The sequence below is a fragment of the Rhinopithecus bieti genome, unplaced genomic scaffold, assembly GCF_001698545.2.
Source record: "Rhinopithecus bieti isolate Rb0 unplaced genomic scaffold, ASM169854v2 scaffold_46235, whole genome shotgun sequence".
Classification (NCBI taxonomy): Eukaryota; Metazoa; Chordata; class Mammalia; order Primates; family Cercopithecidae; genus Rhinopithecus; species Rhinopithecus bieti.
Window position 1 is genome coordinate 1,615,437 of NW_016819762.1, and position 22,491 is coordinate 1,637,927.

At 43.5% G+C, this 22,491-nt stretch overlaps 1 protein-coding gene across 2 annotated transcripts in view; it reads left to right on the forward strand.

Annotated features, from left to right (window-relative positions):
• The window catches only part of ABCC4 (ATP binding cassette subfamily C member 4 (PEL blood group)), a 304,207-nt gene that overhangs the window by 52,800 nt on the left and 228,916 nt on the right, over positions 1–22,491 (forward strand). For both annotated transcript variants that reach the window (XM_017859218.1, XM_017859219.1), the window contains exons 2-4: positions 6,611–6,721; positions 7,383–7,503; positions 19,861–20,085. In XM_017859218.1, coding sequence (XP_017714707.1) covers positions 6,611–6,721; positions 7,383–7,503; positions 19,861–20,085 — 457 coding nt within the window. The remainder of the gene's footprint in view (positions 1–6,610; positions 6,722–7,382; positions 7,504–19,860; positions 20,086–22,491) is intronic.

Consider the following 22,491-nt stretch of genomic DNA (forward strand, 5'->3'; position numbering starts at 1 on the left):
TTTTTTTTTTTTTTTTTTTTTAGCAAAATTATGACCATTATTTCAGAAAACTATTTTATATATGTAAAGAGGTTGAAAGCTTATTAAGACTAGATTTAGAAAAAAAACATATAATACTCTGAGAAATTCAGGTAGAAAGTAAAGTGTTACCCAGTTCTGTTTATAAAACCCCCTTTAGGCCAGGCGCAGTGGCTCATGCCTATAATACCAACCCTTTGGGAGGCCAAGGTGGGAGGATTACTTGAGGCCAGGAGTTCGAGACCAGCCTAGGCAATATAGTGAGACTGTCTTTACAAAAATATACTTAAAAAAAAAAAATAGCTGGGCATGGTGGCATGTGCCTTGTTATCCCAGCTACTTGGGAGGTCGAGGTGAGAGGACCATTTGAGCCTGGGAGGTTGAGGCTGTAGTGAGGTATGATTGCATCACTGCACTCCAGCATGGGTGAGAGAGACCCTGTCTCATAAAAAGAGAGAAAAATCTGCTTTATACAAACATTTGCATGAGGGTATTGCCCACATTTGAAGGAACACTTAACCTTCCATGTATTATATTTATATGGAGACTTGTCTCTGAAGATGGGTTTTGGAGTTTATATTAAATTTGTTTTTTTTTTTTTTCCACGGGGCCTTGCTCTGTCACCTAGGCTGGAGTGCAGTGGCGTAATCTCGGCTCACTGCAACCTCCGCCTCCTGGGTTTAAGTGATTCTCCTACCTCAGCCTCCCGAGCAGCTGGGATTACAGGTGTCCTCCACCACACCCAGCTAATTTTTGTATTTTTAGAAGAGATGGGGTTTCACCATGTTGGCCGGGCTGGTCTTGAACTCCTGACCTCAAGTGATCCGCCTTCCTTAGCCTCCCAAAGTGCTGGGATCACAGGTGTGAGCCATCATGCCAGGCCAAATTTGGGGATTTCTGGAGGATGTGCTCATTCATGGGACAAATCTAGGTGCCTTCTGTGTGCCCAGCATGTTCTAGGAGACAATGGCTTAGCAGCAAACAAAACAAAAAACCCATCCTTGTGGAGCCTAGATGCTCTGGGGAGAAAACATGAGTTTTTGAAAAAGTGAAATGTGATAGCCTTTCAAATGGTGACAGATGCTACAGAGAAAATTTAAGTGTGGGTAAAGGCAGAGGGTGAGCCCCAAGGCGGGGTCAGTGTGCAAAATGGAAACTCAGCATCATTTCTTCAATGGAGCTCTTTTGGAAAAAGCCCGGGGCAAGCATGGTTGGCCGTGCACTAACCTTTCTATTGTGGAGGCATGGGGAGGGGAGAAGCATTCTCAGGTGTTTTCCTTAGAAACACAGGAAGGTGAGGGAGAACGGTGAAAACTGAATGAAGAACAAAGGGCATTCAGATTTAAAGATACCAAGATGAGAAGTTAAGAGTCTAGGGTGGTCACCAGGCAGCAGATACTGTTTAAAATAAATGTTGAATTCCTGGTACCAGAATTCTAGTCCTTTACTATTTTGTGGCTTCCAAATAGAGAAAGTTCACAGAAGGAAGCATTAAGGGCATCTAGTTAAAGTCCTGTGTATCTATTTCTCTCTATAGATGTACAGTAGTCCCCCCAATCCGAGGAGGCAGGGGAACTACCCTCATCCAAGACCCTCAGTGGCTGCCTAAAGCCGTGGATAGTGCTGAACCCTAGTGGGGTTTTTTTTGTTTTTCTACTTACACATATCTTTGCTTGTTTGTTTTGTTTTTGAGACAGTCTCACTCTGTCGCCCAGGCTGGAGTGCAATGGTGCGATCTTGGCTTACTGCAACTTCTGCCTTCCAGTTTCAAGCAATTCTCCTGCCTCAGCCTCCCAAGTAGCTGGGATCACAGGTGCCTGCCACCACACCCGGCTAATTTTTGTATTTTGGTAGAGATGGGGTTTCACCATGCTGACCAGGCTGGTCTTGAATTGCTGACCTCAGGTGATCCACCTGCCTTGGCCTCCCAAAGTGCTGGGATTACAGGCATGAGCCACCGCAGCTGGCCCTACTTACACATATCTATGGTAAAGTTTAATTTATAAATTGAACCCAGTAAGAGATTAACAATGATAATAAGAAAATGGAATAATTACAACAATATACTTTTCACCATTTCATCGTTAGAAGATTCATTGTTAAACCAAATCTCAGCAACCTCAGCATACAATTTTTTTTTTTTTCCTTTTCTTACTGGCTTGAGAACTTTCACCTTTTCACATAAAGGAAGGACTTTGTGGCTTCTCCTTGGCATATCCAAATGGCTAGCATCCTTGTACTTGTTCTTTGGGGTCATTATTAAGTAAAATAAGGGTGACTTGAACACCAGTATTGTGATGCCATGACAATAGATCTGATCGCCCAGGTGGCTAAGTGACTAAGGGTGGGTGGCATCTGCAGTGTGGAAATGCTGGACAGAGGGAGGATTCCCATCCTGGATGGATCTGTGGGAGATTTCATCATGCTACTCAGAAGAGTATGCAATTTAAAGCCTTAGGAATTATTTCTGGAATTTCCCATTTAATCTTTTCAGTCAACCATGGGTAACTCAACCTGTGGAAAGTGAAACCGTGGATATGGGGGGATGACTATAACATCAAGAGACATGAGTGAACTCCTTCAGTGGGCTGCCTCAGGGGATTTCATTCAACCTGCCCTTAGCTTTCCTTGTTCTCTAAACTCTCAGCTTAGCTCGGAGCTTTGACCTTCTCCTTTGTTGGTCTGAGCACAAACCTGCCTTCTCTCACTTACCTCCTGGATCCCATGATTCCAGGGCTAAGTTCAGGAGGTATAGAGCAGAGATGACCTTCCCTCCCTAGTCTCTTCTTTTAGTATTGTTTATTTCTAATAAAGGTGGGGAAATTTTTCTTCTTTGGTAGACTCTAATTTTAGGGTTATGCAAATGCATAATCCATTGAAAAAGGTTTTATTAGGCTTGGCTTCTGAAGAATGTAAAATATTGAACTTGTCCATTAAAGAGAGAACAATCTTGATTCAGTGAGTATCAAGTAATGAAATAATATTTTAGTTCCATCTCAGCCAGTTGTTACAAAAAGGTCAGGAAAGAGGAGGAGAAGAGAAATAGAAAGGGCCTTCAGGGAATTAAGGAGGCAGAGAGGTCTAAAAGAGAGCTGAAAGGGAAAAAAGGGAGAGAGAGAAAGAGAAAGTGAGGGGATTTACCAAAGATAAATTAGCTTTTATTTCCTCCTTTAATTGTAGATATGAGGAGCATGAAGCTCATAGAAACTGAGGACTCTGGTCAGGGTCACAGAGATGGGGACCTGCGTTTTCCCCCTTATACCACATTAAGAAACCACTATTGGCCAAGCTTGGTGGCTCATGCCTGTAACCTCAGAATTTTGGGAGGCCAAAGTGGGAGGATCGCTTGAGCCCAGGAGTTTGATACCAGCTTGGGCAACAGAGAGAGACCCGGTCTCTCTCAGAAACAAAAATATTAGCCAGGCACAGTGGCATGTGCCTGTACTCCTACCTACTCGGGAGGTAGAGGCAGGAGGATTGCTTGAGTTCAGAAGTTTGAGGCTGCTGAACTCTGATCTGATCTGAGTGAGCTCTGATCACTTCACTACACTCCATCCAGCCTAGGCAACAGAGCAAGACTCCATCTCAGAAAAGAAAGAAGAGAGAAAAAAAAAAAGAAACTAGTATTTAGAACTTTTCAAATCCTTGGGGGGGAAAAACAACAAAAACTCAATGCAACCACCACCAACAATAAATAACAAATCTCTCTACTAACCCTTGTCTAAGACTCCTGCTTGCTGGAAATGATGCTGGGGGTTGTGATCCTGGGCAGAGAATGTCTCCTGTATTGCTGAAGCTGATGGCTTCCTGTGTGTGGCATTGAGCACGACTATGCTATGTTGCGTTTGTATTGAATTGTACCCTAGATCATTGCTCAAGGTACTCTACCCATCTGTCTTATTCAATAATACAATCATTCATTCTTTCCATAACTATTTATTATCTATCACATACCAGGCATAATGGGGATTCCAAATAACATGGGAGTAGTCATTGCCCTGAAAGTGCTGTACTGCTAGTAGGACAGTTATGAGGGAAGTGATGCTGCTGCACTAAGTATTGTGGAAGACGAGGGGGAGAAGAGACTATGTCTGAGGAGAGAAGGGCTATTGAGGCAGAATTGGGTGGAGGAAGGGCTTATTTGGCGGTGGTCTGGAATTGTTGACTAGACCCCCTCAGGGATACATTGGTATTAAGGAGCCAATTGACTTAGATTTCCATGTATAAAGTCCTTACATAGATGGCTGAAGATAATTTAGTCTCTTGTCAAAGTAGACTTTTTTCATCAGGCAGAAGCCTTTAGCTCTTGTACTCACGTCTTTCAGCCCAGCTTTTTGAGATCTGGGCAGTGAGAGGGAGTAGGAGGGTCCTTGTTAAGTCCTCACTGATTTGTGTCATCCTCTAATAGAAGCTTTGGGTCTCTTCTGATTGCAGATACTGTAACTCAACAGTGGCACCCCTCCTTATAATATTTCTAAATATTATGCAGTTAAGTGTTCAGCCTGTGGAACAGAGTTACCATTCTCACTTTCCTTAATTTTTTAACTTCCTGGAGCCAGTTTTATTCCCTGATTTAAAAAAAACTCTTTAGTCCAAAAAGACACCAGTCAATTTTACTTAGAAGTCCTTGCTGAAATATACTGTGTGATGTTCCACTGGAAGGGAGGTCTCAGGCATGCAGAAATCATCTCAGGCATGTCTGGGAAACCCACCTAAGTTGAAGCTGGGCTAGTTAGGTTACAGTTTTCTGGAGGAGGTGGGGAGAAAGAGGTGAGTTGATGAGTTCTTGCCATTGGGTTAATTAGAATTGCTAGTTTGGATCACTAGGAGGTTTCTGGATTCCTGAACTTAACTTGGGTACCCCTGCAACGTGTGCTCCAATCTTACGGGGCATTGAAAGCCCACCATTTAACTGCAGGTAGAAGCCACCAGGCAATGGGTTCCCCATGGGAAGGGCTTCCTAGATTAGACAATCCCCATAGTAAAACATGCCTATTAAAGGTGACACATGGCCGGACAAGACAGCCAAGATGAAAGAAATCTGTGTACTTGAGTAATTGCATCTATCAAAGTTATTAGAGGTTTCCTAATAGGGCACAAGCAGAAATATGTTTCTTTTTTTTTTTTTTTTTTTTTTTTTTTAAGACAAAGTCTTGCTCTTCTGCTCAGGCTGAAGTGCAGTGGCGATCATAGCTCACTGCGGCCTTGACCACCTGAGCTTAGTCCATCCTCCCACCTCAGCCTCTGGAATAGCTGGGATCACAGGCACACACCACTACACCCGGCTAAATTTTAATTATTTTATTTTTTATTTATATTTTTTAATTTTTTGAGACAGTCTCATTCTGTTGCCCAGGCTGGAGTGCAGTGGCATCAATCTCAGCTCACTGCAACCTCTGTCTCCCAGGCTCAAGTGATTCTTGTGCCTCAGCCTCCCGAGTAGCTGGAACTACAGGCGTGTGTCACCACACCTCACTAATTTTTATATTTTCTTAATAGAGATGGGGTTTTGCCAGACTGGTCTCGAGGCCTCGAGTGATCCGCCCACCTCAGCCACCCAAAGTGCTGGGGTTATAGGCATGAGCCACTGCCTAGACTTTTTCTTTTTAAATTTTTAGTAGAGATGGAGATCTCACTATGTTGTGTAGACTGGTCTCAAACTCCTGGGCTCAAGCCATTCTCCCTCCTCAGGCTCCCAAAGCTCTGGTGTTACAGGTGTGAGCCACTATGCCTGGTGCATGTTAATTATTATCATTTAAATGGTTCCTAATGGATGATGACCATTTTGATTTTTCTTTCTTTCTTTTTTTTTTTTTTTACTAAAAGGATCTCAAAATATTTGAATAAGTTCTTTCTGTCCTCTGCAAGATTACTATTTTTTCCTTTTATAACTAATAAATAATTTGTACCTAGATAATTTTAGATTATGTAAATGTCCCATCAAACTTTCACTGACTAGTTTTAGCTTCCATTGAAAATGTTTTCTAACCCCATCATTCTTTATCTGAGAGCTTTTCCTTCTTCCCCATTTATGTCTCAGTAAGGATTAGTGGATTCTTTTATTATTCAGTGGGTTAGAATTCATTGTTGTCATGATTTATTTGTCTGCTTCTATTATCACAGACTCATCTAGTGGGACCTTGTCAAGCTGGGTCTTCTGTTCTTTGGGCCCATCTTCCTGATTCCTTGAATGTTTCCTGATCTTATGGTATCTCATGGCCCCTCGTGTACTTTTTCTGCCCCAGCCTTGGAATCATCTATTTCTTGAAGAAGCCCTGGTTCCTTTTAGAGAATAATGGTATTGGAAACCAAGATCTGGGCACCAGCTCTCAGCTACTGGTGTGTCATTGCTTTTGGGGCCTCTCTGTGGATAAAGCTAGGGATTGTGTGTGTGTATATGTGTGTGTGTGTGTGTGCGTGCGCATGTGCACACGTTAATTTTTCTCTTTCTCTATATATTCATATCTTTCTGTCTGTATATAGCTATATGTATTTTAAAGGTAAGTTTAAGCCAAACCCATGGAGGTAGGAGTCTACTTAAACACGGATGTGTAATTCTGGGTATATGTCTCTTCTTTTTTCTTGTTGACAGGTGGCTCAATCCCTTGTTTAAGATTGGCCATAAACGGAGATTAGAGGAAGATGATATGTATTCAGTACTGCCAGAAGACCGCTCACAGCACCTTGGAGAGGAGTTGCAAGGGTAAGTGGGAGGCAGTAAAGTGGGCATTAAGGAAGCATGGGTGTCTGTGTGTGGGGAGTGGGTTTTGCCTTCCTGAGTCCCGTCTGGAGCCTCTATACCCTTGAGGTGAATGTTTGTCACCTTCCTCAGGCTGCCCCTAGGCTCAGCTACCATGGTGGCCTGGAGGAAGCTCCTGAACTTCTGGATTCCTGAACTTAACTTGGGTACCCCTGCAATGTGTGCTCCAATCTTACGGGGCATTGAAAGCCCACCATTTAACTGCAGACAGAAGCCACCAGGCAATGGGTTCCCCATGGGAAGGGCCTCTGTAAAGGTTGGGGGAGCCAGCATCAAAGGCCCGAGATGCCTGAGGTCTGTCCCTGGAGGTGGAAGTGGTGTGGCTGGAGGAGGTTGTCTGGCTTATGTGTGCTACGATGGGGCTTCAGTCCAGCAAAGCTTGGCAGTAACTTGTTTCTCCAGACTTCCCCTCAAAGCCTGTTTTTCTGATGCTACAGATTCTATACCACACATACCCTTCAGGAGCCCTGGGATCAATTAGCAGCATTTATGAGATAGTCACAAAATGCCCTATCTTAAATCCCTACCTGTCACTCTGCCACCTCCCCTGTTTTATATTGTGGCAGGGTACATTGTTATTTACAAAGCTTTTTCCTCATTGTAGGTTCTGGGATAAAGAAGTTTTAAGAGCTGAGAATGACGCGCAGAAGCCTTCTTTAACAAGAGCAATCATAAAGTGTTACTGGAAATCTTACTTAGTTTTGGGAATTTTTACATTAATTGAGGTAAAAGCTTTTACATACCGTGAATTGTTTTTCAGGACACATAGAGTAAATGTGCTCACCATTGATGGTGCTGTAATGGATGGGGGAACAGAAGGGGGAAGTGGCCAGATGGGGTTTGAAGGTATTTTAAGGTCTAAGGATTAAACGTGTCTAGGAAGCATTACTTAGTTAGTTCAGTGAGTGTATTTATCCGAGTGAATACTTAAGTGACTAAAGCTCAAGGTCATTATTGTTTTTCTTGGAACCAATTAAAATGCTGTGTCATGGAAGAAGAGCATTTTATTCTATAGTAGGACAATGTTGGTGCACAGTAAATGTTTTAAATGCTGAGTCACTCCTGATCCAAAGAGGATCCTACAGCCTCGAGGAGCGCGTGCCCTGTGGTTTGGAGGAAGTGATTTTTGGTCAGAGCCCAGAATAATGTAAAACACTTTACAGGTGCTCAACAAATAATTGTTCACCAAGCCAAATCTGATAAATGCTCTCCTGGAGAGGTATTGTCACCTCTCCCCTCTCAGGGAAACAGAGCTGAGGGCCTTGCACCTGGGCTGATGGTGGTGCCCCAGAGGCTGGAGCTGGTTGAAGCACCCAAGAGCTACCCCCTCCCAATGGGCCCAGGTGCTGGGAGCCAAAACCCCCTCTGGGAAGAAGGTCCGAGGACTGTGCATCCCAGGGGATTCATCACACCTGTCTGGTGTGTCTTCTTTGTTGTCGGAGTGGATTGCCGGTTGGAAGGTAGAGTCTTGGTGCCTGGCCCTGCAGAGAGTGTATAAATGGACATTCCATGAAAAATCAAAGGCAGAAAGCCGGAAGGGCAATGACCTCCATTACCCTGAAGGGCCTCTATCGAGATCCTGCAGCAAGACAGTGTTCTGCCTAGGCACACTGCCAGGTAGCCTGTCTGTTCTGGTCTGCAGCCTGCTAGAGGGGATGCGGAGGGTCCTGCTTGGTGACTTGTGTCCTCTGTGCTACCGTAGGATGTCAGTGGTCCATGAAAGTAAGAGGGGCGGATGTTGCTGTTGCTACAAAAGGGTGGCTTTAAATGCAGGATGGGGAGTTGTCACGGTGCATTTTTTGGGAATGAGGTGGAGAGGGTTGGTTTGTATGTGGGGGGTGTAGCTCCTGTTGAACATGCTTTTTGTTGTGGAGGGCTTGGTGGGCAGTGGGAGGCAGGTAGGTGCGCTCTGCCCTACACCAGAGGAATCTGTCAGACAACAGGGGACTGGACGGTCCTGGGAGATGGATGGTCTCATTGGTGACAAAGATGTGTTGGCCAGGGTGCCAGATGGTGAATGCCACCTTTGAGAGGGTACCCGCCCTGCCTGCATGCTGCTGTGGCTTTGTGGAGGATGGGGTGGACATGTAGAATAACTGGTGGAACTGACTTGAGGGTGGAAGAGGGCGTAGGAGCCCCTCAGGTTCTCCCAGCCCCTCTTCAACCTGTGCCAAGGTGTCCCAGCGATGGTGTTTTCCCATGGCCCCAATCAATCTCAGCTGGAAAGAAACAGAATGACGAGTTGCTGTCAATGTGGCTAGTGTGTGCGGGATTTCCTGGCCCAGTTTGGCTGTGCAACCTCAGAGAAGTTGTCTGGTAACCGTGGAGCCTCCGTTAAGTGCCTGAGGCTCACCCCAGGTGTCTGGTTAGGTGTAGTAGGAATGAATGGCCTCACATAGGTTTCGAGGCAGGCCTCCCTCAGCTACTTCCATTTCTCTAGTTTCCCTTTGTTACCAGTTCTTATGAAATTGAAAACAGGATGATCTAGAATGAACTGAGCTTGTCATGCTCAGGGCTGTCCGTGCTGTCATGGGCTGCCAGCCACTTGGGCTGGGGTCTCTAACCCACAGATGGTGACTAGACTACAGTGAGATTTGGATAAGCTTTTGGGAGAAGCAGGCACAGAAGTAGAGGCTGTAGAAATGTGTATTTCTCCTGGGACTTGAGGACAGGCCCCACTCTGGTGCTGGGAGCATGGTCATCCTTACTGCTGGTGGGCATGTGGGAAGGGGCCCAGATCGAGGGGAGCTTAATACAGGTACAGTTGGTGGAGAGCTGGTCTTTCTTTTAGCAGGGTGGTTGTTGGGCAGTCATGGCAGAAGAGTAGGGAGTGGAGGACCTGGCAAATATGGGGGCTCATGCTCAGTACTGCTTAGTAGCAGCAGTGCTAGTAGAAGCAGCAGCAGGATTAGTAGTGGTTGGTACTCAGTAGCAGTAGCAGCAGCAGCAGTGCTAGTAGCAATAGATGTAATAATAGTGACAGTGAATACTTGAAAAATACCATGTACCAGGAACTGCTATGAATTCTTTTCTTTTTTTTCTTTTCTTTTTCTTTTATTTTCCCTTCCTTTTCCTTTTCCTTTCCTTTTCTTTTTTTTTTTTTTGAGATAGGGTCTCTGTTGCCAGGCTGGAATGCAGTAGTGCTATCTTGGCTCACTGCACCTTGGCCTACTGGGCTCAAGCAATCCTCCCGAGTAGCTGGGATCACAAGTGCGTACCACCATGCCTGGTTAATTTTTGTATTTTTTGTTTCATTATATTGCCCAGGTTGGTCTTGAACTCCTGCGCTCAAATGATCCTCCCACCTTGGCCTCTCAAAGTGCTGGGATTACAGGCAGGAATCACCATGCTCAGTCAGAAGGCATTCTTTTACCCCTACTTTTGGGAAGAGGACACTGGGTGCCATGTAGTTATATAATGTGCCCAGGGCCACACAAAGTGTAAATGACAGAGCCCAGATTCAGTCTCAGGCACGCTGACTTAGAGCCCTAACCATCTCCAGACTGTCGTAAAGGTGTCTTGAGAACTGTGCTTTCGGTGTCTCTAGCACATGCTTCTTGAACTTGGCCTAGGGATAAGTCTGATGCTAAGAGCTCCCTGGAGCAGTGGGGCATGGCTGTGGGAAATGAGATTGGGGATTATAAATTACCCTAGGTTCCTAGGTCTTCTGGGGCCGGAAAGTCAGGTGACATGCTAGAGAGTTGCTGGGGTGCTGGGCAGATCAGAGCACCAAGGTACCTTCAGGTTGACCAGGAACCGTTTTTTTTTTTTTTTTTTATAATGTTTTTCTTTGAGGCGGGGTCTCTGTCACTCAGGCTGGAATGCAGTGGTGTGATCTCAGCTCACTGCAACCTCCATCTCCCTGGGTTCAAGCGGTCCTCCTACCTCAGCCTCCTGAGTAGCTGTAACTATAGGCATGCACCACGCCTGGCTTATTTTTTGTATTTTTAGTAGAGATGAGGTTTTACCATGTTGTCCAGGCTGGTCTAGAACTCCTGAGCTCAAGCCATCGACCCACCTCGCCCTCCCAAAGTAGTGGGATTACAGGCGCGAGCCACCGTGCCTGGCTGACCAAGAACCCTTTAGAAACCTGTCTCCCACTAAGTACCATCCTCCAAACGTATGAGGCGTGGCAGCCCTGCTGACCCAAGTTCATCAACATCTGCGCTGTTAAGACGCCATTCCCAGTTGTCTCCTCCTCAGACAGACGAGGGGGAAGTTTGTGGTCTTGAATGGTCACGACATTGACTCATGGTCTGGGCAGATATCAAGTTCCCTGTTTTTACTTATCAAAGGCTCTGGGTTTCCTGCATAGCGATGATAGCTCTGCAGTTTTAGAAGCCTTTGGCCTGAATCGTGAAGTGGGTGTGCAGTTTGCTTGGCAAGGATGAAGACCCCAGATCAGCCACTAGTATGGGGACAGGTCTTCTGTCCTGGTATCTGAACTCTCCCACTAGCAAGGTGGGCCCCAGGTATTAGGGCGGCAGGCTAAGGTGTTAAGATGGACCCACACAGTGCTCGCAGCAGGCACCTCTCATATAAAGTGGAGCCTGGGCTTTTCACAGGAGAGCACTTGTTGGTCATGTGTTTACACCAATACCTTGGTGGTTTATGGTATAAAATTAGACAGTCAGTTATTTTTTAGATGATCATGGTGACTCGTGGATGATGCTCATTTTAACTTTGTGTCTTTAATATGATAACTGGTAGAACTTTTAGTTCCGACGCAGTAAAGTTCAGGGAGCTAAAGCTCTTCCCAGTTCAACTTGAAGTAATCCTTGGATTTTTTTTTTTCTTTTCCTTCTGGCAGTGAAAACAGCCTGAATTCTAGTATAAATACTCTTGTTTTCCCAGACTTGCCTATTGACACTGAGCTGTTTTGGAGAAGTTGGAAATAATTTCTTAAGATGAAGGTAGTGAGTGTAACATCTCAAAAGCATTTCAGATGCTGTTTTGGGTTTTCAATCATTAAAGCTATTTATTGACCAGGCATGGTGGCTTATGCCTGTAATCCCAGCATTTTGGCGTGCTAAGGGATGATTATTTGAACCCAGGAGTTCCCGGCTTTAGTGAGCTATGATTGCACCACTGCACTCCAGCATGGGTGACAAAGCAAGACCTTGTCTCTAAAAAAGAAAATTAGGCCAGGTGCGGTGGCTCATGCCTGTAATCCTAGCACTTTGGGTGGCCAAAACGGGTGGATCACAAGGTCAGGAGTTCGAGACCAGCCTGACCAACCTGGTGAAACCCCATCTCTATTAAAAATATAAAAATTAACTGGGTGTGGTGGTGGGCGCCTGTAATCCCAGCTACTCAGGAGGCTGAGGCAGGAGAATTGCTTGAACCTGGGAGGTGGAGGTTGCAGTGAGTTGAGATCATGCCACTGTACTTCAGCCTGGGTGACAGAGCAAGACTGTCTCAGAAAAAGAAAAAAAAATTATGGAGTTAGAACAAATGTTAGTTTCACAACTGATTTTATGAAGATGCTTTTTCATTTTTTGGTCTTGTATCTGTGCCGCTTGTGGATCTTCGTATTTTAGATAGTGGGAGCTCTAAACTCAACCTAGCATTTTGTAAAAAGCTTCTGTGATGACATTCAGGCCTTTTTTAACCCACTTATGCCAGAGGTTGCCAATTTTGTGCGTGTGTGTGTGAAAAATCAGACATTGGCGATGACCTTGAGTAGTAGAATATAAATAACTCCCACAAACTTAGCATTCCAATAATGGAATGCTAGGCACAAATGGGTTAATTCCTCTGGCTACAGAACAACTGTGCTGTGGATCCATAACTCCCTAGCCATATACTCTTAACTAAGCAGAATGCAAGCAGGGCCTTCCCTGGGGACTAATGGTGGCACTAGCAGAAAGAGGGATGGTGACACCAGTTTGTGGGAGTCTTTGAGTTTGGAATTTCAAATACAAGTGAGATTAGGAATGATTATCAGAGTTAAGGAATGATTATAATGCCCAGAGAAATAAGTACTAGTCTAATGGTGAACTGGTGAACACGGTGCTCTTACAGGCAAATGCTAATTAGAACAGAACAGCCTGCAAATTTCCAGCACATCTGTCCCCTGTGTGCACCTCCATGGAGACTGTGGTGGGGGCTGAGCAAGTATCCACCCACTTAGAGCCTGCAGTGGGGCAGGAGGAAGGAGGAGCTTGGGAATCCTCTGTGTGGGCCAAACCACGACACAGGCAGCTTCTCCATTTGTATCTATGCTGCTTGTTGGTCTTTGTATTTTAAATAGTTGAAAACTATCTAAATGTGTCTCTGAGAAATGAGGTTTTTTTTTTTTCCTGAGACGGAGTCCCACTCTGTCGCCAGGCTGGAGTGCAGTGGCACGATCTCAGCACACTGCAAACCTCTGCCTCCCGGGTTCAAATGATTCTGCTGCCTCAGCCTCCTAAGTAGCTGGGAATGCAGGTGTGCACCACCACACCCAGCTGATTTTTTTTGTATTTTTAGTAGAGACGGGGTATCACCATGTTGGCCAGGATGGTCTCGATTTCGACCTTGTGATTTGCCTGCCTTGGCCTCGCACAGTGCTGGGATTACAGGCGTGAGCCATCGTGCCTGGCCAATGAGGTGTTTTTTAATAACTCCAATTCTACATTTCTTGTTCAGCTGCCTGACATGAGGGCCAAGACCAAGCCTCAGGTGGTGTTTTCTTTCTTTGGTTGTTTTGTATTTTGAGCCAGAGTCTTAGTCTGTCACCCAGGTTAGAGTGCAGTGCTATGATCTCGGCTCACTGCAACCTCTGTCTCCTTGGTTCAAGCCATTCTTCTGCCTCAGCCTCCCGAATAGCTGGGATTACAAGTATACACCACCAAATGCAGCAAATTTCTGTATTTTCAGTAGAGACAGGGTTTTACCGTGTTGGCCAGCCTGGTCTCGAACTCCTGACTTCAAGTGATTTGTCCACCTCGGCCTCCCAAAGTGCTGGTATCTTTCTTAGGTTTTTAAAGATCATTTCAAAAATATAAAATATAACAGGACACTAAGCCCCCTCTACCCCTAAGCCAGATTCAGTAACTATCAACTCATGACCACTCTTGATTTTTATGAAGCTTTGCTCACTGCCCTCTTTGAAGATGTGTGCGTGTGCGTGTGTGTGTGTGTGTGTGTGTGTGTGTGTATGTGTGTATGTGTGTTTTGAGATGCAGTCTTGCTCTCTTGCCCAGGCTGGAGTGCAGTGATCTTGGTTCACTGCAACCTGTGCCTCCTGGGTTCAAGTGATTCTCCTGCCTCAGCCTCCTGAGTAGCTGGGATTACAGGCATCTGCCACCACGCCCTGGTAATTTTTGTATTTTTAGTAGGGATGGGGCCAGGCTGGTCTCAAACTCCTGACCTCAAGTGATCCACCTGCCTTGGCCTCCCAAAGTGCTGAGATTACAGGTGTGAGCCACCGTGCCTGGTCGCATGTGTACTTTTTAATTGAAGAAGCCATTTTGCTTGTCCTGCACAGATTCCCAGGGTCTAGACTGGGCTCATTGTAAATCCTTCCTACCCCTCTCGTGACCCCCTCTGCATCCCTGCATGCTGTATCATTTAACATGTCCATCTGATACCAGAAGTTAGTAGTTAGATCTAGAAGCTTGATGTGATTCAGGTTTTATTTTCCCCCCTCCTGCTTTTGGCAGGAGTACTTTGTAGGTGGGGGTGTGTACCACCTGCCACTTCCAGATACCTCGCTTAGGTCTGGTTGTGTGTGTGTGATATTTGGAGCCATTCATTATCATTGCTTACGATCCATTAATTTGTTAGGAGTTTGCAAAGTGGTGATATTCCAGTTCCTCATTTATTAGCTGAAATATTTGCATAAAGAGAAACTTTGCCACTGTCAACTCTTTGATACCCTGAGTTACAGTATACTTAAAGGCAGGAGAAATGATTAATTTTGTTACTTTTTTTTAAAAACCGACTTTCAAAATAGTGATTCTCCAGCATTTTCCTCTGGAGTTAGTGGATTTTTTTGTTACTGCTTGTTCTGTTTATTTTGATGAATATGATTGTGAGCTCATGGATTTAAACAGTTCTGCTGTGCTGTTCATTATAGTTATTATCCCTGTGCCACACTTTGGCTGCCTTTGGCTAGTGGGAGTCTGTTGAAGTTGGGCTCTGAGTCTTTTGCATGTATACTGTTAGTCTTTGCTAGCTTCCTCATTTTCTGGTATGACAAGATGTTTTAGGCTCCCTGAACAGTTTTTGCTCCAGCTGTGGAATCAACCATGTTTCCTAGCAGCTTTAACTCCTTTTATGTTTATATTTAATATGTTTATATTTAAAGATAAACATATCATGCATTTATGTGGGTATTTCCAAATCCGATTCAGGACACTGGTGTTTGTACTTCATCGCTTTGCTCTTACATCTGTATCTCTTTTCTCCCTTCATCTGTTCTTTTTTCTCACTAGCCTAATCCCAGCCCTTGATATCAACATACTTACTCATTTATTTTATCTTACAGTATCAATACCATTACCCATAATATGATTTCTGAAAATAAATTAAATTTTTTTCTTTGCAGTTTACGTTGTCCTTAGGGTAGATGATAATGTGCAGGGACTATCTTTTCAAACTATTTGTTTTTAAGTCAAACAAACTAGTTAAACTATTTTGTTTAAAGTTAAAAAAACAAATTATGATTCATCCTTTTGTTTGGTAGGTACAGTCTTTACTGAACATTGAATTTTCCCTGCTCTGCAGAATGGAAGGTCTTAGTTTCATCAGTGAAATCTCAGCATCCTTTTTTCCTAAGGGGTTTTCTTGGAAGCCTGACATTTGGCAGCAGCTCTGATTAAAAGCCCTTTGTGATCTTAAAAGTTCTTCAGGGTCAGGCACAGTGGCTTATGCCTGTAATCCCAGCACTTTGGGAGGCCAAGGCAGGCAGATCATGAGGTCAGAAGTTGGAGACCAGCCTGGCCAATATGGTGAAACCCCGTCTCTACTAAAAAAATACAAAAATTAGTTAGGCGGGGTGGCACACACCTGTAGTCCCAGCTACTCAGGAGGCTGAGGCAGGAGAATGGCGTGAACCTGGGAGGCGGAGGTTGCGGTAAGCTGAGACTGCACCACTGCACTCTAGCCTGGACAGTAAGAGTGAAACTCCGTCTCAAAAAAGTTCTTCACAGCGGTTCTCCAGCCCCTCTAGACTCAGACACAGAGACAGTGCAGGACAGGAGAATAGTGATGTGTACAGGCATTGGTTTCTACACTCCAGAATCTTCCAGCGATGGGGAACTCAGGCCCCACCCTGATCAATTAGCCCTAAATCTGGGGGATGGGTCCTGGGCGTCAGTGAGCTTGTAAGTTTCCCGGCTGATTCTAACATGCAGTCAGGACTGCACTGATTCAGAGAGGACTTCAGGTATATCTGGAGTCTTAATAGTTATTATTTCCCCAGATTCACTTTTTTTCTTCCTTATCTCTGGATCTTTCTCAACCCTACTTTTGTCCCCTGTTCCCCCATTTCTTTCCTTCTTTCTTTCTTTCTTTCTTTCTTTCTTTCTTTCTTTCTTTCTTTCTTTCTTTCTTTCTTTCTTTCTTTCTTTCTTTTCTTTCTTTTCTTTCTTTTCTTTCTTTTCTTTCTTTTCTTTGTTTTCTTTCTTTCTTTTCTTTCTTTTCTTTCTTTTTTCCTGAGATGGAGTCTTGTGCTGTTCCCCAGGCTGGAGTGCAATGGTGCCATCTCAGCTCACTGCAACCTCACCTCTTGGATTCAAGTGATTCTCCTGCCTCAGCCTCCCCAGTAGCTGGGATTACAGGTGCGAGCCACCATGCCCAGCTAATTTTTGTATTTTTAGTAGAGATGGGGTTTCACCATGTTGGCTAGGCTGGTCTTGAACTCCTGACCTCAAGTGGTCTGCCCACCTTGGCCCCCCAAAGTGCTGGGATTACAGGTGAGAGCCACTGCGCCCGGCTGTATTTCCCCATTTCTAAAACAAACTGCTTACTCATTTTTCCACAGCTCACTCTTTTCTGCTTGTATTTTTCACTCAAACATGTTCTTCTTTGGTAGCTTGTTTGTATTTCTTGTGTTTTCTTTCCTTCCCATGCAATCAGGTGCAGTGCAGTTGGGCAAGGAATATCTGAAGTGCATGGGGGAGCAGGAGCGTGGAGGCCGCATGCCCACTGGGGCTAGACATGTAATGTGTCACTGCAAGAAAGCAAGGGATAGGGCTCAAATGTCAGGAGGCTGAGTACCAAATCCATTGAGAAATATCTGCCTTCAAGTACTCTGGGACTCCGGTAGAACCTGAAGCATGGAACACTGAAGTATCATACTGAACTCTTAAAAACCTCCGTGGTGTCACAGTTGAGGAGAATTCCTGTGAAGGAGTAAGGACTGTATTCTTAGCTTGTTTGTGAAAAGACTCTTCACCAGGTCGTAGATTGGTTGGTCTCTAAGATGGAGAATTTATGTGAGTTACTTTTGACCTTGGTACTGATATTTAGAAAGTTTAAATTTGGTTAGTTATAATTTTGATAATGAGTATTTTCCCAGTTGTTTTGTTTCTTATTAATTGAGGGTTAAGATATGGGATGGAGAGGTCCGTGGAAAGGCATGGACCAAAAACCAGCATTACTCACCAGGGAGCCCGTTGACTTGACTGGATTATTAAATGCTATCCCTCGGCAGGGAAATCTGGACAATTAGGTGGTCGTGTCCTGCCTGCCTTTTGCATTCTCTTTTGCTGGGTTTATTGCATCTGTTATTTCCTCTGGGGGCCATCCCTCTTGCTGTTTGAATTGTACTCACCCTAGGCTGAAATGGAGAAGTGTGTTAACAGGTAACAGTGACTCCCAGGGACCGTGAGAAGTTTCAGGAACATTTAGAAATGCAAAGAGTTAGCACTGAGCTTCTGGCTGATAGCCCAGGTGTGTCTGCTGCGGCCCTGGTTCCCCTTGGCACTCCTGAGCTGGGGCTGCCCATGTGTACAGTTTGGTCTTCTTGCTGTTTTTTTTTATTATACTTTAAGTTCTAGGGTACGTGTGCACAACATGCAGGTTTGTTACATATGTATACATGCGTCTTCTTGCTTCTTGATGTAAATTTCCAGATTTTCATCTCAGTAAACTCTACACAGTCCGTGTTATGACTCATTGTACTGGGGACTCTTCCATAAACTCTTAGTGCCTCTTGAATGATTGGGCATGCTGGAAATGTAACAGTGAGCCTCTGCATTCTTGATATCTGATCATCTTATTCATAATTCTTCAACTAAATGGTATTTTCTGATTTCTATATCATCGGGGAAAACTTCCATGACCTCCTGGAAGGCAACGCGGTTGGTGAAGTCTGTGAGTTTGTGTGTGTGTGTGTGTGTGTGTGTGTGTGTGTGTGTGTATGCATGCCAGGACAGGAGTGTTGAGATTTAATATCATGACCCATTTGAGGAATGGGAATGTCTTCTGTAAATATCCTGATCCAGCGCTAGTTGTTTGGGATGAAAGTGTGTGTTAATTTTGTTTTTGTTTTTTATTGATTCTTCTTCCCTCACTTATGATAGACAAAAAACAGCTATCAATAGCAAATCTGTCAGGTGTTTATTATGTCTTTGTTAAGAAGGAGAGATTGCTTAAAAGGAAAAGTTGTTTTCAAAGTCAAGTTCTTAAGAGATTTTCAACCTTTTGCATTTTGTCTTCTGAGAAGTCAGGAGGAAACGATGTCAAAGGCCTACATGTTTACCTTTGGTGACCTGGATTTGCAATGAGTGTTTGGTTCTTTTTGATGGGGGAAAAGGGTCCCTTACAAGGGTTTCTAGAGGGAGGAAGTAGATTATGGGGTGAAGTGCTCATTTGGCAGGGAGAGTAAAGGAAAGCTCCTTTGCTTACCTCAAACCATGGCTCAAGCTGTATTCTGCTGTTTCTTTGCCTTAGTCTTGGAGGTTAACATTGCATTCCCTATGTCTTGTTCCCAGCTCATTGGTGTGGGGTTTTAATTTTGCCTTGGGGAATAGATGATTATTAATATTACTTAAAAACCAGGACCTTCAAAGTATGACTGATTAGAGAACTACTGATGACATTACCTTTGAGGTCAATTTCTGGTGTGTTTAATTTTTGACTCTGCACTACCTGAGCCAAAGTGGCAGTTCTAGGCAAATCTAGGCTTGTAGGGGGCAGAAACATATTGAAGCAATGTCCTATGGGTCCAAGAGCCTGGAATCCTCCCAAGCCTGGCTCTTTTCCCCACTCCAATTGAAGCTGGACTTGGTTGTCTTAGATCTATTGACATGTGGAGTTTGGATTGGGAACAATTGGAGAGTTTGATTTTCTGATCTGGGTTTGTGCCATTATCTCCGTTCATAAAGGCTCTTAACAGTGAAGAAGGTGGAAAGAGTGGTGGCCTCCCATACAAGAGCCTTCTCAACTTTCCTGTGGGCTGGGATGTCAGGAGTTAGATGAAGTGGGGTGAGAGCTGGGGTGTCCATTTGTAAGCAAATTCCTTATTTCTCTTTGGTCACTTGTTTTCTTATTCACCTTAGGCCAAGATTTAATTTGGTAGTTTGCCAAGTGTGCTTTAAAGCACTGTTTGTCATACTGAGCACCCACAGTGTACCAAGCACAATATACTAAAACTTTATTGCCTTTGAAATTAGAATTTCGACTTCAGGTTAAAACTGCTATCAGCTTGTCTTAAAGAAGAAAACAGTTCTGCTTTTCTTTTAGATTAGTGATGAATGTTGCACTTTGAAAATATAAAAGTAAAACTTGTGTTAAGAAAAAATGAGCCTGGGTGCAGTGGCTCACATCTGTAATCCCAGCACTTTGGGAGGCTGAGGTGGGAGGATCACTTGAGCCTAGGAGTTTAAGACCAGCCTGAGCAACATAGTGAGACCCTGTCTTGACAGAAAAAAAAGAAAAAAGCTCTGCATGATGGTGTGCACTTGTAGTCCTAGCTACTTGGGAGACTGAGGCGTGAGGATTGCTTGAGTCAGGGATTTCGAGGCTACTGTGAGCTAGGATTGTGCCACTTTACTCCAGGATGGGTGACAGAGTGAGCAACATCTGAAAAAAGAAAAAGAAATGGTGTGGTCTTTATGTCTAATTAAAGACTTTCTTTTTTCTTCTTTTAGGAAAGTGCCAAAGTAATCCAGCCCATATTTTTGGGAAAAATTATTAATTATTTTGAAAATTACGATCCCATGGATTCCGTGGCTTTGAACACAGCGTACGCCTATGCCACGGTGCTGACTGTTTGCACGCTCATTTTGGCTATACTGCATCACTTATATTTTTATCACGTTCAGTGTGCTGGGATGAGGTTACGAATAGCCATGTGCCATATGATTTATCGGAAGGTAAGTGACATTCAGCATTAAACATGTACCTCACCTGAAGCATCAGAAGCATTCTGGGGAAGTTTTATGTAAATTAAATACTGCATAAATAGCCACTGCCCTCCCGCCTGGGTGACAGAGCAAGACCCTGTCTCTAAAAAAAGAAAAAAGAAGAAAACTTCTGTAAATAGAATCATTTACACCTTACTAGAGAAGCTTGATATTTGCATCAGGCCAATGTTTTTTTTTTCTTTATGCAAAATTTTCCAGTGTATAATGAAAGTTTTCTACTGCTGTCAGGGCACGGCTGCCTTTAATAACAGGCTGTTGCAGACTACTAAATTTATAATGAAATCTAATTAAAAATATCAAATTGGTTTTCAGTGTTTCTTTGCCTCAATCTCATAGTTGTGTTTATGGAAATTTTTGTTGTTGTTCATTAAAACCTTCACTTACATCACACTTGTATTAAGAAGTGAACTTCAGTGAAATTGGATCTATGAAATTAAATCTAGGAGAAAAGACTATATTTGAGAAAGAGAATTTTTGTATTTTTTAAATGAACCATTTAGTCATATTCCATATAATTTTCTTAACTGAAGAAAAATGTAAGTGGAATCCGTGTCAGATACAGGCTTTCTTTATATTCTAAATCTAGTTGTGGTTGTTTTTAATGGTATTTAAGAAAATAGTTGGATGTTTGGGATAACACTTTGAATTTTGATTGTTTTCACAATTTTGGAGAGAACTTACAGTGTTTCTGTTTTCTGGTTGGCTTTCATTCAAAGTAAGTTTTTACATTAAACAGTTGTCCCTTGGTATTCGTATGGGATTGGTTATAGGACCTCTTGAGGATACAAAAAATCGGAGGATGCTTAAGTCCTTGATGTAAAGTGGCATAGTATTTGCATATAACTTATTCATACCCTCCCATATATGGCATTTTATTTATATATTTTAAATAATTTCATCTTTTTTAGATTCAGGGGTAGAGGTGCATGATTTTTCCACGGGTGTATGGTGTGATGCTGAGGTTTGGGGTATGGATGCTCCCATCTCCCAGGCCGTGAGTGTGGTACCTGATAGGTAGTTTTTCAGCCCTTGCCGCATTCCTTCTCTCCCCATTCTTGTAGTCTGCAGTGTCTTTGTTCTCATCTTTATGTCTGTCTGTACCCAGTGATTACCTGCCACTTATAAGTGAGAATATCTGGTATTTGGTTTTCTGTTCCGGTGTTAATTCGCTTAGGATAATGGTCTCCAGCTGCATCCATGTGGCTGCAAAGGACAAGATTTTTTTTTTTTTTTTTATGGGTGCGCTCCCATGTACTTTAAATCATCTTGGCTTACTTATAATACCTAATACAATGTAAATATACATTATATAATGTACAATATACAATGTACATTGGGTACAGTTATATAATGTACATTGTACATTATATAATTGTACATTGTACATTGTATATTATATAATTGTTCATGTAATGTAAATATACATTATATTAGGTATTATAAATAAATGTTTAGGGAATAGTGACAAGAAAAAAACTATGCGTGTTCACATAATCACCTGTTTTGTTTCCCCCAAATATTTTCAACCTCAGGTTGGTTGAGTCCAGGGATGCAGAACCTACACATACAGAAGGCTGACTGTATTTTCTTTCCCATCAGGGCAGTAATAATGATAAGACCTGATTTGATATTTTCTTATTTTATTTGTGCTTTTGTATTGAGATATGCCATAAATTATACCATAGTTTGCCCTGGTCTTGCCTGTTACAGAAGGAGTAGGATTTCTGGTTGCTTTACAAAGAAGTTGCCATAGAGATGCTAGTGTCAAGAGCTAAAGAACTTGTCATTAAATCAGTCCTGGATATCTCTTTGTCCTGGGCCATTTTTTTAAGCCATTTAAATTTTTTTTTTTAAACCAAGTCTTGCTGTCACCCAGGCTGGAGTGCAGTGGTGCAACCTCTGCTCACTGCAACCTCCACATCCCGGGTTCAAGCGATTCTCCTGCCTCAGTCTGCCAAGTAGCTGGGATTACAGACATGTGCCACCACGCCCAGGTAATTTTTGTGTTTTTAGTAGAGACGGGGTTTCATCATGTTGACCAGGCTGGTCTTGAACTCCTGACCTCGTGATTTGCCCGTCTTGGCCTCCCAAAGTGCTGGGATTACAGGTGTGAGCCACCGCACCCAGCTCATTTGAATTTAAAGTATTCTTCTTTAACCTCGTTGTCACTTATCCGGAGCTTCCATAAGGTGTCCTCCCCAAGTCTTCCTTTGACATGGGGAAATCGATCTTGTAATTCTGTGAATCCTGGAGGCCTCGTGTCTTAGTGTCTTTGGTACAGTATAACAGGTTTGCCCGGATTCCTCATGTGTGACTCGAAAATGATAACAAGGCTTGTACATACTAGTCAAGGGG